The 17,456-nt window shown below is 44.5% G+C and overlaps 1 protein-coding gene across 1 annotated transcript; it reads left to right on the forward strand.

Moving 5' to 3' along the window:
* Positions 1–598: 598 nt before the first annotated feature.
* On the forward strand, positions 599–17,189 carry LOC131740117 (terminal uridylyltransferase 4-like). Its single transcript, XM_059035183.1, has 29 exons — positions 599–808; positions 1,181–1,347; positions 2,332–2,448; positions 3,134–3,311; positions 3,728–3,816; positions 4,426–4,477; positions 5,437–5,506; positions 5,902–6,028; positions 6,392–6,511; positions 6,607–6,813; positions 7,323–7,497; positions 7,844–8,499; positions 8,874–9,024; positions 9,433–9,519; positions 10,116–10,219; positions 10,310–10,367; positions 10,472–10,575; positions 10,750–10,839; positions 10,961–11,074; positions 11,475–11,552; positions 11,948–12,125; positions 12,613–12,660; positions 12,782–12,864; positions 13,905–14,020; positions 14,135–14,283; positions 14,510–14,616; positions 14,759–15,275; positions 16,022–16,192; positions 16,683–17,189. Exons 2-29 carry the CDS (start codon positions 1,195–1,197, stop codon positions 16,769–16,771), a joined length of 4,188 nt encoding a protein of 1,395 aa, XP_058891166.1. The 5' UTR covers positions 599–808; positions 1,181–1,194; the 3' UTR covers positions 16,772–17,189.
* Positions 17,190–17,456: the final 267 nt, after the last annotated feature.

A 17,456-nucleotide genomic window follows, 5' to 3' on the forward strand; every position in this document is an offset into this window, starting at 1 on the left:
CTCCTCCCTGCTGATATACTGACGTGGTCCGTGGCTGATAGGTGAGCGAGGGGGTCTTCATCGAGCCGTGGCAGGGAGCTGTGGGCTGCCACAAGCATGGAGGAGCCCAGGAGCCCCAGAAAAGCCGTTAAGCTAACCCGCACCGAGGCCAGGGGTACCAAGGCCACAGCATCCAGGCAGCCCAGAAAGTCTCCCGGGGGCCCGGACAGAACCAAAGCCCCCAACTGGAGCAACAACAGCAGCAAAACCAGACAGGCTGACGAGCTGAGAGACACAGGGAAGCAAAACTGTCTCCCAGGCTGCAGGGACACGAGTGCAGTTTCCAGTCAGCAGGAACAGGGACAGGGAAAATCCAGCAGGCTGACGGGGAGGGCAGGGACTGAGACTGAGACTGAGACTGGGGCAGGGACTGGAGCTAGGGATGGGGATGGGGCAGGGGTAGGGGATGGGGATGGGGCAGTGGTAGGGGATGGGGTAAGGGTAGGGGCAGGGGTAGGTGATGGGGATGGGGATGGGGCAGGGGATGGGGTAGGGGCAGTGGTAGGGGGTGGGGTAAGGGTAGGGGATGGGGATGGGGATGGGGCAGTGGTAGGGGATGTGAATGGGGATGGGGCAGTGGTAGGGGCTGGTACCGGGAAACTTCCAGCTTCCAGTGGGAGTGAGAGGGACTCTCCAACTGTCAGACACCACAAGAGCTCTGCTGAGTCCACCAGGCTTCCTGGGGAGGAGAACAATGCTGGGGAGGAGAACAAGTGGAGCAGTAATGGCAAGGCAACTGTAGCCAAGGGAAACAGACCCAGTGATTTAGGTAAGTGCTAGCAATGTCTCTTATTTACAATGTAACTGGCTTTTTTGGTATGGCAGGGATGGAAATAAGACTGCAATGCACAGCAGTTTGATCCCTTCCTGGTTTTACTATGAGTTTTTAATAAGACACACCTGAGCTTGTTGCCAAATATCCTGTGGCTAATCAAGCCTGTAGTAAAACCTGGAATGGGTGAAAGTGCTGTGCAATAGGATACTTATTTCAATCCCTGCATGCATTGGGTTAATTCGTGCAACTTCAATTCTCAAGACTGTTGTATTCCAAGGCTAAGCCACAGCAATAGTGAGCAGTCTTTAAAAGAGGGTCCCCTGCACATTCTGCCCATGTGAGTGGATGGTGTGTTGTGTTCTGCAGCTCAGGAGAATGGCATGCTGTTGAGCGAGTCTCCCCTGCCGGAGAAGCTGGGCAGCGGCGGCGGCGTGCCGGTGATCGACGAGTCGGCTCTGAGCGCAGAGCAGCAGCTGGGGCTGAAGCAGGCTGAGGAGAGACTGGTGCGGGACTGCATCCAGCGCCTGGTCAAGGTACGGGCACCTGCACTGCCAGGCCAGAGAACCCCCATCATTTGCAAGGAACCCCCCAGGAGGAGAGAGGCGTGAAAGCCAGTGAATTTGCCTGCTGTGCTACCTGACCCTACATACATTTTACAGCACTGGAGCAGAGGGGCCTGCAAAACAGCCTGGTCGATCGCTTGCTTGCTTGCTTGCAGCTTGCTATTGATAACCGCTAAGAGGGGAACAATCCAACACATAATCAGTAAAGAATTAAAAATATATCCTTATAAGGAGCATGCTATGTTACTTGTGTTACAGCAACATTAAGGACCCTGGAAATCACTCCTTATTAGTTTTTAAAATTGTAGTCAAGAAAATGTTCCTTTAGGAAGCTTTTGGCTATAACATTTAAGAATATGTGTTGCACCAAGTTTTCAGCCTACATTACAATGCAGGAGGGTCTGTGTGCTCCAAATTAACACTTGTAATGTGTTAATTTGATTTGGGAAACAGAAATCTCTTTGCAAACATTTAAAGACAAGGCAGAACGATGGTTCTCTGTCTGGAAACAAATAAATACATGTATTTGGCAGCAGTGTGGAGCAGTGGTTAGGGCTCTGGACTCGTGGGTCGTGGGTTCAATCCCAGGTAGGGGACACTGCTGCTTGTACCCTTGAGCAAGGTACTTTACCTAGATTGTTCCAGTAAAAACCCAACTGTATAAATGGGTAATTGTATGTAAAAATAATGTGTAAAAAATAATGTAATTGTATGTAAAAATAATGTGATATCTTGTAAGTCGCCCTGGATAAGGGCATCTGCTAAGAAATAAATAATAATAATTCAGTAAATATTTTAATGGACTTCTCTGATTTGTATTTGCCACTCGCACTGATAGGCTGAGAAGGGTGTCAGTCAGTTTGAAATGCAAATGAGTAGCCAATGTCTGTCGTTTGCATGACTATCAGGTCTATTGTCTTGCCCTCTTGTTTTATTTAAATTTTGTCTCTCTAGCGTTCACCGGAATACCCCAACTACCAGTACCTTTGCAAGCTGTGCTCCGTCCACATCGAGAACATCCAGGGAGCTCACAAACACATCAAGGAGAAACGCCATAAGAAAAATATCATGGTGAGGCCGGCTTCTGTTTGGTTGAACATTGTAATATTGTCCAGCAGCTGTAAAGTTGCAGGGCAGCATTTGTTTTCGATGAGATGAGAACATGTGAGCTTATCTCTAAGTGCTTTCCAGGTCTCCTCTGCAAAAGATCAAGCTTGTTCTCAATGGATTTACCTGGCTTAAAAAAAAAAAGTTATTGAACATTTGCAAGTTTGACAGTGTGTTTAAAATGAGCAAAAGAACCACAGACACATTGATTGCAGTATTTCTTAAGATTTTTAGTCACATCTACAGTACTTTGTCATGTGTGTTTTATTTTAGCTTTGTTTGTTTCCAGTAATATAAATAAAAAAAGGAACGAAATAAGGAAAGAAATACTGAAAGAAACTTTAATTCAGTGACAAATGTTTTGACTTGAAGTCTTTTTCAGTGTCTTCAAGAGACCTCTAGTCGGTGCATTAGAGTTTTATTGAGTAGCTCTGAATTCAGCACTATTGAGTGTTTGATGGTTTTGGATTTATTTATGTATTTATGTAGGTATTTAAAATGTTATTCCAGATGAGCTGCAAACAGCTTGCCAGAAGGAAGGAAGGAGCACGTTACAGTAGCACACAAGCATACAGTGATGAAGTAATAATAATAATAATCACGTGTGTAGCTCAGGCTGTTTGAGAGATCCCTGTATCTCCTGTCCTAGGAAAAGCAAGAGGAGAAGGATCTGCGAGCCCTCCGCACCCCCTCGAAGGCTCAGCTCCAGGCCCTGCACACAGCTGTGACAGACACAGCCACGCAGCAGGGGATATCAGAGGAGGACTTTACAGTGCGTCAGGAAACTGTCAGCGACATGGAGAACATAATCCAGCAGCACTTACCAGGTGAGGCTGCTGCTGCGAAATAAACATACAAGAAATAAGAAGTATGAAACACATAATCAACCAGGAAACAAGCTGCTTACTGTAAATGCATCCCTCCCTGTCTCATGATAGATCAAAACAGGGCCATGTTACAGTTATAATATAAAGTGTCTCATCCGAAAAAAAACATTGCAGGCTCCCTCACTCTTTTTTCTGGGTTTTCATCACACCTCCACTGTTCTGTGGGATAGCAGGCAGGATCTTACTTTCGCTCTTGAGGTCTGGTATAATCAGGTGACATCATGGTTGCATGGTTCTGCAGAACATGCGGATTCATGTTTTTTTCACCAAACGGAATGGGGTGTTTTGTGGAAATGGCCCTGTCTTGATGTTGCAGTCGTGTGTTTGTTCCAGAGCTCTTCTGTTTTATCTTTCAGCCTGTTCCTTGGGGATGTACGGCTCGTGTCTCACCAGGTTCGCCTTTAAAGACAGTGATATCAATATAGATGTCAAATTTCCCTCCAGCGTGAGTAAACATCTGTATTTAGGATGTACCTCCATGGTCTCTGTGGCAGGTAGTTTGACTAACAAAGTGGTTTGCGATACTAAGAAATTAACATGGTTTGAATCCCCCACTATGCATTTTCTGTAATATTGTTAAGAGCCAGGCCTGAAAAGAGCTCTTCATGCAGTGATTGCATTAAATGATGAATTGCTGTCGCACCTACCTGCTCAGTGTGCTGTTTCTTATTTAACGAATAAGGACATTGTTGGGATATATATCTTGACCTGCTGACGTTGTCTACCCCTGGCTTAGATTTCATTCATGTTTTTGATGTCTGATCAGAACACAGGGATAGAAATAAGACTCCTATTGCAAAGCAGATTCACCCATATGAGCTTGATTAACCACAGTGTATAGGTAACAAGATCAGGTGTGTCTTATTACACTCATAGTAAAACTAGGAATGGAACAAACTGCTATGCAATGGGAGTCTTATTTCCTTCCCTGGAAGAAGAACCTGTGAATTCCTGTACAATGGCAGAATGTTAATAACTTTTGTGTTTGATCTGTTTAAAAAAAAAAAAAGTGTACCTGCGCTGATAATGAATGTCTCCTTCTCTTCACTTTCAGATGACTCAACCAGATGTGTTAATAAAAGTCCTGGAAATCCTCAAAAACAGTCGTAAGTTGTTTTTATTTAAAATGTTCATATTTGTACGTCATGGAGGTGCAGAAGCAGCTTCACGTGGAAAGGTCCTTGCAGTGCAGTGCAGTTAGTTGTGTCAGCTGATCTTCATGTGGAAAGGTCCTTGCAGTGCAGTGCAGTTAGTTGTGTCAGCTGATCTTCATGTGGAAAGGTCCATGCAGTGCAGTGCAGTTAGTTGTGTCAGCTGATCTTCATGTGGAAAGGTCCATGCAGTGCAGTGCAGTTAGTTGTGTCAGCTGATCTTCATGTGGAAAGGTCCTTGCAGTGCAGTGCAGTTAGTTGTGTCAGCTGATCTTCATGTGGAAAGGTCCTTGCAGTGCAGTGCAGTTAGTTGTGTCAGCTGATCTTCATGTGGAAAGGTCCATGCAGTGCTGTGCTGTTAGTTGTGTCAGTTGAGAGTGGCCATTGATGTAGTTTATAGTGAGTTTACATCTTCATAAACCACGAGACGTAACACAAGAGGGGATACAGCTGGAAGAATAATAGCAGCAGACATGATAGCAATCATCCCTGAGGTGAGTTACAATTGGAATTGTGTAATTAATTGCAGTTACAATGGAATTATATTTGAAGTTGAACCTTGGCACATCTGTGTAATTGGAGTTGTGATTGTAATTCTACCATGTAATTGATAAATTACAATCCAATTACACACCTTTCCTAGCTTAATCATTCGCAGTTCCATGTTGTGCTTTACATCATTATTCTCGTAGTTTGTTTGAAAAAGGTACATAGTATGTTTCTGTATTTTGTATTAGTGTTTACTGATTGGTTATTTAGAATAAACAGTGGAAATGTTAATGTGTGGAGCTTTTTATGTCACTTTGTAGTGTAGTGATAATTAGAATTGCAATCACTGCAATGCTGCTGCAGGTATAATTAGAATTGACTCCGGGTTTGAAAGTAATACTAAAATATTTTGTTTTGTATTGCAGCGTCTTACTCCGACGTCGAGTCTGACTTTCATGCCAAAGTTCCAGTTGTGTTCTGCAGGGCAGTGAAAAGGTCAGTGCTCCCAGTGCTTCTGTGCCTGCCTGCCTGCCTGCCTGCCTGCCTGGCTGCTCATGTGTTTATCTGATCCATGTCTTTGTCTGATCTATGTTTACACTCTTCTGTATAAATAGCAAGTGGCAAACTCGATGAAGTGAAGATACACATCGATGTGAATTTGATTATGATGTCCTTGGTCCAGGGATGGAAATAAGACTCCCATGGCATAACAGTTTGATCCATTCCTGGCTGTTTAAGAAGACACATTATTAAACTTGTTACCTATACACTGTGGCTAATCAAGCACATATTAAAACGTGGAATGGGTGAAACGGCTATGCATTAGGAGTCTTATTTCCATTCCTGTTGGCCTGAAGACTTGCTAAATCTGTTTTGCACCTCTCCCACAGTGGTCTCTTGTGTAAAGTGAGTGCTGGGAACGATGTGGCCTGTCTGACCACCTACCTGCTGGCAGCTCTGGCCAAACTGGAACCCAGACTGACTCCACTGGTGCTGGCATTCCGCTACTGGGCCAGGGTAGGTGCTTCTCAACAGCAGTTTAATACACACGCCTATCTGCTTGCTTTGCTATTCTGGTGCCCAGACATTTATATATATCTCTTATTATTATTAAAATGCATTTATATTTGTCTTTACACATACACACATGGGACTGTTGCAACCCTTGGGCAATAAAAATAGCTATAACCCTCAAAAGCAGGCACTAGGAATGTACTGCCCATACCCTGCATAGTGTGTGTGTGGTATATCTTAATAACTGGGTTGCACCACTCAATATTATAATCTTGCATTCCGATTGCGTTGACTTGATAGTGTTGCGCAGACATGATTCGGATGTCTTTGATTTCAATATGTTCAAGCCCAGTATTTCTCCTTTAGCTTTGCCACATAGACTGCCAGGCGGAGGGCGGGATTCCCTCCTACTCGTTTGCGTTGATGGTGATCTTCTTCCTTCAGCAGAGAAAGGAACCCATCCTCCCGCACTACTTGGGCAAGTGGGTAGGTGCAGCTCATTTTAACCCCCGTTTTGGGTGCCCTGCGCAAGCAGAGCCACAGTGTTTAAAAATGATTGACGAGGCAAACTGTTGTTTTAGATCGAGGGCTTCGACGCTAAGCAGATAGACGAGTACCAGCTGAAGGGCATTGAGAACGAGAGGTTCGTGCTGTGGGAGCACAAACCCGCCAGCAGCGGTGAGGGGAAAAGCACCGGCGGAGCCAAAACAGAGCAAAGAAAACCATCCGGCAAGAAACCCGAGAGTTCAGACACAAGCGCTCGGCAGACCAAAACAAAGCAAGGCAGGGTGAGCGATTCTATGTGTGCTTTATAGAAACCCTTAGAAAAGTGTACCATAGTGAAAGCATAGCCAAGTGTAATGAAGCACAGGGAAAGCATGGTATAGCATATTCAAGAATAGTGTGGTATGGTAAAGCATGTTAATAAACACGGCAAACCAGTGTGTACTGTGGTAAATGCAGAGTATAACCATGAGAAAAGCACATGAAAACTGCAAAAATACAGAAGTAAGCGTTTATAGGCAGGCCTTCATATACAGTACTGTAACATAAGATCTTTATCAGTCTAGAAATAAGACTCCTATTGCATAGCAATCTCACCCATTCCAGGTTTTATTACGAACTTGATTGGCCATAGTGTATAGGTAACATTCTCAGTGTGTCTTTATAAACTCCTAGTGAAACCAGGGGTGGATCAATCTGCTGTGCAACGGGAGTCTTTTTTGCATGCCTGCTATGCCATTTCCATTGAAGAGGTCTCCAGTAATTGCAGTGCAAGCCCTCTGTCCCCCTGCAGACGCGGCTGATCCTGCAGACCCCGCGGCAGCTCTCTCTGGGGCAGCTCTGGCTGGAGCTGCTGCGCTTCTACACCCTGGAGTTCAGCCTAGAGGAGAACGTCATCAGCATCCGCCTCAAAGAGCCTCTGTCCCGGGAGAGCAAGAACTGGCCCAAGAGGAGACTCGCCATCGAAGGTGAGCTCAGCGGCTGTTCTGGGCTGGGCGATGTGCTGTTTTAATTAGTTACTGTTTTTTTGATTTTGTGTTGATATGTGTTTGTGTTTGTGGTTATGTGTGTGTGTGTGTAATCATGAAGAACATATTCAACTATTCATATTATATAAAACAGTAGATGAAAGCAGTGAACAATTAAGAATTAAAATGCAACACTATTAGAATGCCAAAATGAAAACCCATTACATTATTTATGTTGAAATTAGATTGTACATCAATGTTGTCATATTCTTTCAAACATACTATGAAAATGCTTTTACCGTTCTTCTTTTCCACGCTTTGTCTTTGTCTTTGTCCCCCCTGACAGACCCCTATGCGCTCAAGAGGAACGTGGCGCGGAGTCTGAACAGCCAGATGGTTTTCGAGTACATCCAGGAGCGCTTCCGCACTGCTTACAGATACTTCGCCAGCCCGCAGAGCAAACACTCGACCAGCAGGGGGCGACGGCAGGGCAAACGAGCCGTCAGGAGGGCCGGCAAGGCGCGGGAGGACTCGAGGGGGGAAGAGGGGGAAGCTCTGATAGACACTGAAGGGGAAGAGGGTGATACTGAGGAAGATGAGGCGGAAGGGGGCAGCGATGACAACTGTGCTCCAGTGGGGCCCATTTCCACAGGCATGGGGGGGTTATCTTTAAGAGACAGTGAGGAAGATCAGGGAGACTTCGCACTGCAAACGGCGGACAGAATAAAGCCCACACCAGCGGCCTGTGCCTGCAAGCGTGGAGAACGCGAGAGGAGTTCTGAGCGTTCCCTGCGAGTGGACAGTCCCGGGGAGAGACTGGGAGAGGAGTGCGAGTCCTGCAGGGGGCGCTGCCGGGACTGCAGCGCCTCATCTACCTCAAAGAAGGAGTCGGTAGAGAACGGGGTGTCGGAGAACGAGAAGAAGAAACGCAGGCAGCCAGAGGACATTCCCCCTGAGGATCTGTATTATGTGTTTGATAAGACAGTCCTAACAGGAGGAAAGGTAAACTCACACTTGGCAGGCATAGTTGTATTGCCCTGACACCTCGGAGAGCTTTATAAAAGGATTTTTATTACTTATTTTCCAAATGTCTTTCTCCAGTGATATCCACATGCTTGTTTGCCTAGGTAGTTAAAAAAAAAAAAAAATAATTAAGTTATTCTCAGCAAGACAAATGGCTCAGTTAACAAACAGTCCTGTTGACCGTTTTGAGAGATGTAATCAGCTTCCAAGAACTTCTAGGACGTGATGTAGGGACTGTTCAGAGAATAAATAGATCTCATGTGTAGTGAGATTTTTAGAGGAAATAGAAAAATGCATTACTTGTGAACGTCACTTACTTAGCGGTGCTGTGAAATTGTGTCCCCCTTCACTAGCCTCCCACAGTGGTCTGCAGTATGTGCAAAAGGGATGGCCACTTGAAAAACGACTGTCCCGAAGACTTCAAGAAGATCGACCTGAAAACACTGCCGCCGATGACAGACAGGTTCCGGCTAATCCTGGACGGGCTCTGCAGAATGTGCTACAGTGAGTGCTGAGTTAGTTCTCTGTGCCATTGTGCATGTTACAGGCATGGGGGTGGACAGGGCTGTAACCCACTTACATTGTGTTCAACTCTGACTGGTCTGAAACTCCCAGTCTAATGTGTACATCTCTGGTGTTTGAGTCAGCCAGTCACAGACCTGTATTTCTGCCGTACACAGATTGAATTGTTATCATCACTCAGGTCACAGGAGGCATAGGCAGTTGCATATCCAGAATAAAATGAGTGTAACAGAGACAATATCAACCCATTCGTTGAGGCTAACCAGACATGTTTATAGCGCTAGAAAGTTGTGGTCAATACTATTAAGCAGCAGTCCACTGTCTTCTGCAAGGAGCCTGAATGTCTTTCCTGCAGTTTACTCAGCTTTAATGTGTCTCGTTTGTTCCTAGATGAGCTCTACCCACCTCCAGTGGAGCAACAAAAGAGGGAGCAGATCCTGGCTAGTTTGGAGAGGTTTATTCGCAAGGAGTACAATGGTACGTGGGACCTGCAACGACTGGAGATTGCACAGTTATGCTTCAACACATACTAATGCAAAACACCTGGAGATTACACAGTTATGCTTCAACACATACTAATGCAAAACACCTGGAGATTGCACAGTTATGCTTCAACACATACTAATGCAAAACACCTGGAGATTGCACAGTTATGCTTCAACACATACTAATGCAAAACACCTGGAGATTACACAGTTATGCTTCAACACATACTAATGCAAAACACCTGGAGATTGCACAGTTATGCTTCAACACATACTAATGCATGTAGTAGGTTGTTTTTTTTTTTAAAGGGAAAGGGGTGAAGTCAATGTGAATGGAGTAACCATTTCCAGTGCTTTTCCGGTTATACACTGATTACATTTTTTTTGTATGGGGGATGTTTTATTGTTTTTTATCGGTTAAGACCGAAAATCAGAAGCCCTAATTGTGAAATAGATACATAGATAGGAAACTTAGCAGTTATCCACGCAGTGACACAGGGGTACCCAGTTCTGTTTTGTGTTGGATAACGGCCCCTAAAGGTGCTTGTGAAAGCTCAGAGTCCGAATCTTGTTTTGGGATGTTTGCAGACAAGGCCCGGCTGTGTCTGTTTGGCTCCTCCAAGAATGGCTTTGGGTTCCGGGACAGTGACCTGGATATTTGCATGACGCTGGAAGGCCACGCGACAGCGGAGGTAGGAGTGGGGTCTTTATAAAAACCATTTGAATAATCTGGGCGACACAACGCAGTCTGGAATTGTAACTTGTTTCCTTTTCTCTTTCAGAAACTGAACTGTAAAGAGATCATTGAAGGCTTAGCAAAGATCCTCAAGAAGCACGCAGGTATTTCCTTTGTGTTGTGTCAGGGAGGGTCATGCTGGAGCCTGCGTTGTGTATGGGAGATCACACTGATGCTTCATTTGATTATCCATCTGTTCTTTTCGCAGGCTTAAGAAACATCTTGCCTATTACCACAGCTAAAGTGCCTATAGTCAAATTTGAACACAGGCAAAGTGGACTGGAAGGAGATATAAGCTTGTACAACACACTGGTGAGTTTGCTGTCATGAGTACCCTGCTCGTTTTCAACTTTAAAGTAATGGAGTGGTAATGGGTAGGGCTGAACTGGCCCAGCAGAAAGCAGAACTCGCTGCTCCCGTGTGGTGGAATACACCTGAAGGCTTTTGAAACAAACAGAATCATTTCTCTTCTCCGGTTTTCAACAGGCACAGCACAATACCAGAATGCTGGCTACTTACGCTGCCATTGACCCTCGAGTGCAGTATTTGGGTTACACAATGAAGGTGTTTGCAAAGGTAGAAATCATGACTGTTACTTTATTCCAATGTCCCAATAATAGGAACTATTTCATGTCTCTGCAGCAGTTTGGGTTTTACTGTGAGTGTTGAATTCTTCTTTGTTGTTTTGTATTCCCAGCGCTGTGACATCGGAGACGCCTCGAGGGGAAGCCTCTCCTCATATGCCTACATTCTCATGGTGCTCTACTTCCTACAGCAGAGGAAGCCCCCGGTAATCCCCGTCCTGCAAGAGGTATGCTTTCACACACACTGGAGGGCAGTCCTTAGGAGAGCTGCACAAACACATTGTTCCACTGTTCAGAGGGAGCTCTCCACAGACGAGAGTCATTGCTGTCGAGCGGGATAATTTACCATTCCACGTGAAAGAGGTGAAGAAACAGCTGCTTGGGTTTGTGTGGATTGCTGTTCTCCACAAAGTCTGAGACAAGCAGCAAACATTATGGTGCACCCAAGTCAGCGGTTGCTGCTGGCATTAAGTTGGTTTCTATAAATTCACACAGTTGACGCAGTCCGTGTCAGTGTTATAATCTTGAGTTTGCATGCTGTGCTATTTCTTATTCGGTTGCATAGCAGCAGATTGCCATTTAAACTGGTTGTGTAATTGTCAACGATGTCTTCTGTCTCCAACGCAGATATTCGACGGCAAGAGTATTCCCCAAAAGATGGTGGATGGGTGGAATGCCTTCTTTTTCAATGATACGAATAAACTGGTACACTCCCTGCTGTTTCTTTTACTGATTGTATTTATTGATAGTGCATACAGAGATGCAGGCTGACTGCCTAACCCATTGCATGCCATTTCATTGCATGTACCTACATAAAGCTATTGTCACTGAAACCTACCACAGAGCCACTGTATATATATATTTGTTTCATTATTTTCATGGCTGAGTTGTAGCACTCTGAATAGACAGTACAGTTGCTTTCGTGAAGATTATCTTAAAATGAATGAATGGAAAAATACAGATGTTCCCTTTAGGCATCCTAGTGACATCATTTCGTTAATCATGTATTACGTTAAGAGTTTTGCAAACTTCAAGAATAATGGTGCATGTAGATGTTTTGTGGTCCCGCCCTGTCCCTGACAGTCTTGTTTATTCCCCAGAGAAAGCGCTTTCCGGAGCTGGGGAGGAACTCTGAGTCAGTAGGGGAGCTTTGGCTGGGTCTGCTGCGCTTCTACACTGAAGAGTTTGATTTCAAGGAGCACGTCATCAGCATTCGGCAGAAGAAACTGCTCACCACTTTCGAGAAGCAGTGGACTTCCAAGTGTATAGCCATTGAAGGTAGGGCCCTCATCTGGAGGAAACTGCTTACTCCACACTGCTGGTTGAGTCAGGAGAGAGGGGAGCAGTCCTCCTGGCGTCTTCACTGTCTGTGTAACAGGCAGTGTTGTGTGATACACTGCCGTTACGGATTCTGTCCTGTCCCCTGTCAGTCAGATGAGGTTAAAAGCTCTAAAACCAGAATGCAGACGAGCCCCGCTCTTTTGCATCGTGGTTAAGACGCTTGCGGTTTGTGTCCAGCCTCCACTGTGTTACATATACAGGTACAAACCCAAGTTGCAGAGAAGGTGCAGCTAGAATCTGGATTCAAATGTGATCACCTGATTGAAGTATGCAAGAAAATGAGTTGAAAATGACAAGCGCCCCACTTAAGCATTCGGAGTCAAGTTCTCTTAAGTCTTTGTAAGCCTTTTGTTGAGGGGATAGTGAAGGCAAGGAATATTATTTACATGTAATACAATGCGATGTGTTATTTCTTCCATGATAGATCCTTTTGATTTGAACCACAATCTTGGAGCCGGAGTGTCTCGGAAAAGTAAGTGTTGAAACATGCATTCTTTAAAGAAAAAAAACTACATTTAAAGAACATTGTAAAAGTTCTGCTTTTCTGACCTGGAGGGGTTGCTTATTTGTATTTTTGTGTTGTCTTCCCCCAGTGACAAACTTCATAATGAAAGCCTTTATAAATGGAAGGAAGTTATTTGGAACCCCGTTTTACCCTCATCCTGGCACAGAGGCGGTACGTAACCAGTGTGACACAGGAATGGCAATAAGACTCCTATTGTGTAGCAGTTTCACCCATTCCAGGTCTCACTGTGATTCATTGATTCGTTCTGAATACTTTAAACTCGCCCCAACTACTGAGTGACAGCGCATTCCTACATTCCTATTGGAGACTCCGCTTGCGAAATTTAAAACAAGATTACAATCAGGATGGAGGCTTGGTAGCGAGATTTTAAGCTGTATTACAGTTAAGATACGGAGGATTTAAAACAGAATTGTGGCGAAATGTACAAAAATGCCTCCACACAAAAACCCCAGAATGTGCCCGTGACCAGAGGGATTTCGTTGTGGAAGACAGCAAAGGAAAGAAGGTACAACTTAAGTGTGCAAGTACTGTCGAGTTACTACTATACATATTTTGACAGAAAAAAAAAAACGCTCAAGCATTTTGGAAAGTACCCGAAAACACTAATTTCATACAGTATATCAAAAACAAAAGCCCCGAAAAAAACAATTTACATAAAACACGAAAATAGCTAAAAAATAAGCACCAAAAAATACTAATAATAAAACTCGGAAAAAGAAGTCCTAAGAAGTCCTAAGAAGTCCTAAGACACATTTAAATTTTTTTCCATATATTTCTACACTACCTCAGATGGGCCTAGGAGTCATGTGTTAACATACGGGGCTAAGATAAGATGGGGGCGTGACACTCATAGTGAAACCAGGAGTGGATCAAACTGCTATGCAATGGGAGTCTTATTCCCAGTCAGCTCTATTTGTTGTGTGGAAATTATTATATCAAAAGATTGCACCGCATTGTTAGTGAGACAGTGAAAACAGAAGATTGGCCAGTTTTCAGATGTCTTAGCCGGCTGTTATACAGCAGAAAACCGTCACCAGATACAGAGAATAGTTTCAGACTGCTGCAATGTACTTATTTCAGGCAGTGTGTGTGTGCGTGCATGCGTGTGTGTGTGTTGATATCTGCGGGTGCATGTTATACCTGCCTTTATGTACTTTACGTCACGATTCATGTTCTATTTCATTTCCAAGGACTACTTCTTCGACTCCAAGGTGCTGACAGATGGGGAGCTGGCTCCAAACGACAGGTGCTGCAGGATCTGTGGAAAGATCGGCCACTACATGAAGGATTGTCCCAAGAGACGCAGGTATGACAGGGATGGGAAGGGGAGGAGATGAGGTATAAACATCACTTCAGAATATTAGTGCTGCCTGCATACCTGAATGCCTCTCGGGTAATAAAGGGACTGTGTGTTTCTCAGGATCAAGAAGAAGGAGAATGAGAAGGATGACGACTCAAAGGAGGACGACAGAGAGCTGAGAGAGAGGAGGTGTTTCCAGTGCGGCGATACCGGGCACGTGCGAAGAGACTGCCCAGAGTACAGACAGGTCCGGCAGAGAAGCACAGCAGGTAGGCAGGCTGGGAGAGGGGCTGGGCAGCTGGGTGGGAGACCAGGCCAGGTGCACTTTGATTATCCCTATGGAGAAGGTACATGGTGAGTTGTGCTTGCAATGGTTCTAGTTTTGCAGATACAGCCGGTAATGTTGTCAGTATATTTGTAAAGGAGTTTGTTCTGATCCCTTGAAATGTTCACTGTCTTACCTTGTCTCACATGTCCCCTGTCTCTGGTCTGCAGGCCCTCCGATGGTACACGGATTCGGAAGCTCTCCGTCAATCCCAGTTCCTCAGCCTGTACCGACCCCTCAGGACCGGCCCATGCGAACCAGGCAACACTCAGAGTGTGTAAGTATATGTGTATAGCATGTTGGGTGTTTTATAGGTGGATGGTAGAAGTACATTATGTATATTGTCTTTAGTGTGTGGATTTAGTCTGTTATAATTCTCAACACCCCGTCCCTGATCTCTCCATTCTGTTTGTTTGCAGTCAGAACCTCATCAGACACCTCCCTACTCTCCGCAGCCTCCGCTATTCAGTCAGGGCAACCCCCAGCCCCAGCCGATTGGGGTCTCCTCCCAGCACAAGGGCGCAGGAGCCCCAGAGCAGCAGCAGCAGCAGCAGCTCCCCCAAGTCCAGCTTCCACTCTTTAACTTCCCCCACTCCCACCCAGGTCAGTACCACCCCGGGTTACCTGCCCTGGGCCTGCTCCAGCCCCACCAGCAGCAGCAGCACGCTGTCTCGATCCCCTCCACGTCCTGGCCCATCCACGGGCCCATGATACAGACCTCCTCCCCCCCAGGCCTGAATTTCACGCTGCGCTCAGCCCCCACCAACGGAAACGGCAGCTCCACCAGCAGTCCCAGCCCCATGAACCTGAATGACCCCAGCATCATCTTCGCTCAGCCGGCGGTGCGGGGTCTCCCGGGCGCAGGGCGGGACGGGCACTGGCACAACCACATCAACCCCGGAGCACTGGTGGGGAACGGCACACTGGCAAAGTCAGGTAGACACAGAGCACACTTACTCACTGCACTTTATCATTCCCTCCCGTCTCTGTATGAAACTTTACACTTCCTTATTGTTTATTTATATATATATATATATATATATATATATATACATATATATACATATATATATATATATATGTATATTATAATTATTATAAAAACAAATGACTTACAGATTTTTTTTTTTTTTAAGTTCCTGTTCTCCTTAATAAGATTATATTTATATTTTGTTATTGTTTTACTTTTTTTTTTTTTCCTCAAACAGATTTTAAATTAAATGTGATTGTGTCTGTTTCTGTCTTCTGATATCTTTTGATTTGCCCCCTTTCTGTATTTCTCCTTTCTTTGTCTTTCACTCTCTTTTAACAAATCTGCCCATCCTGTGTTTTGTGGCTCAGGTAAGTGACACCTGGGCTAAAAAGGATATTTGGCATGTGCACCCAGCACAATACAACACAACACTGCACTGCACTGGTTATGGGTCTGTGCATCCAGGGCTATCTGCAGAATGAGGAAATTCTGCCAGGGTTAAGGGCACAGAGTGTTTTGCCTTCTTTCTAAGAATCAAGACTGGATTTTGAGAACTGCATTTTCTGTAGCTGTTGCTGTGAGTTTCTTTGGACTGCAGTATCATTTTGACCCCGTTTTGAATCCACTGTGCAGATCAGAAACACTCAATTCAGACCGTTTAAAAGCGGTGCTGCACTTTTAACTCCCATTTTTCCTCTCGTTTGTTCAGACCAGGGTTTTCAGGGACAGTTTGCTAAAGTAAACCCTGGTTCCCTGCCCTGGGAACACAATGCTGCTGGACACTACCCTCTCCCAGCCTCGTGGCCTTACAGGATGCCCCAGAACGTCATGCAGCAGGGAAACGGAGGCTTCCAGCAGAACAAGCCTTTCATATCGCAAGGTAGGGATGTGCTCTCGTTGCTGCTTTTCCAGACTGCACTTGAAAGTGATGCCAGCAGGAGTTTCACTGTACAGTCGTTTGCTGTTACCTAACAACCAATTCAGTGTTTGTAATATACTATAAAATCTCGAGCCGTATTTCAGTAGCACACAGTAGTTTAGGTTCAGCTTTGACTATTATTCCCATGGCTGTCCTTAACAATTAAACACTTGTTATTCACATTAATTATATGCTGCTGCATACCGAGAATTCAAACCGCTCTGCATCCAAGGAGAATCAGGATCCAACAGGATAGTCAGCAGTCACTAGAAAGACCTAAGAAGGAAAGTCCTTGCTAAACTGAAAACCTTGCTTTTAATAATTAGCCACAACTCTTCAGATACCATGCTATCTCAGGAAGGCAGAAGCCGAAACGTTGTACTTGCTACTGATTTCCAAGTAACAAAAAAAACTGGACTAATAATATTTTGTATGTATGTCTCCTGTCCAGGTTCAGTGATGCACAGCAATCAGCATTTCCCTCTGCTGCAACACGGAAGACATCACGTCAACCTGAACTTCATTCAGCAGAAGAAGTGAACCTGCTTTCATTCTCAGAGATTCAAGGTCTTAGTTTAAAAAAGAAAATATATTTTAAAATAGACATCATTGTGTTGTGCACCAGAAGGTCACAAGACTTTAAATTGTACCATTTTTGTAAATAAGTTTTTACCTTTTTGTGCCTCATCATATTGATTTGTGATACAAATGTCAAATATTTATACCTCGTTTTGTTAGGGGGTTAAAAAAAAAACTAATTGTGTTTTATTTTATGTGTAAAAGGATACTTAATATTAATTTCTTTATTTTGTATGAGTTGTATTCATACATTGCTTTTAAAAGGCTTTGAATAGACGTGTTTTAACTCAAATTATGTAGTGCCAAAAAAAAAAAAAAAATGAAAAAAGAAAAAACCCACAAAAACAAAAAAAATAAATAAACAGCAAAAGCAAAACGATCCAAGGTCTGCTGTACTTGTGTCAGACATCTATTTACTTGTTTTAGCTTAGTCCTTGCTAAGTTACACTGCAAAACAACCACACACACACCAGGAATAGTCTAGGATCACTAAGACAGGTCCATGTGCCTTGTGTGGTAACTGGAGGCATTCGTTCCCAGTTCACTATACCAGACCAAAGCAAATTGAAGAATTCTGATGCAGAATCGTGTGCAGTTCCTACTGATCACAGGGAACTGAATCAAGAAGGCTGTCCGCATTTTAATT

The sequence above is a fragment of the Acipenser ruthenus genome, chromosome 12 (assembly GCF_902713425.1).
Source record: "Acipenser ruthenus chromosome 12, fAciRut3.2 maternal haplotype, whole genome shotgun sequence".
Taxonomy (NCBI): domain Eukaryota; kingdom Metazoa; phylum Chordata; class Actinopteri; order Acipenseriformes; family Acipenseridae; genus Acipenser; species Acipenser ruthenus.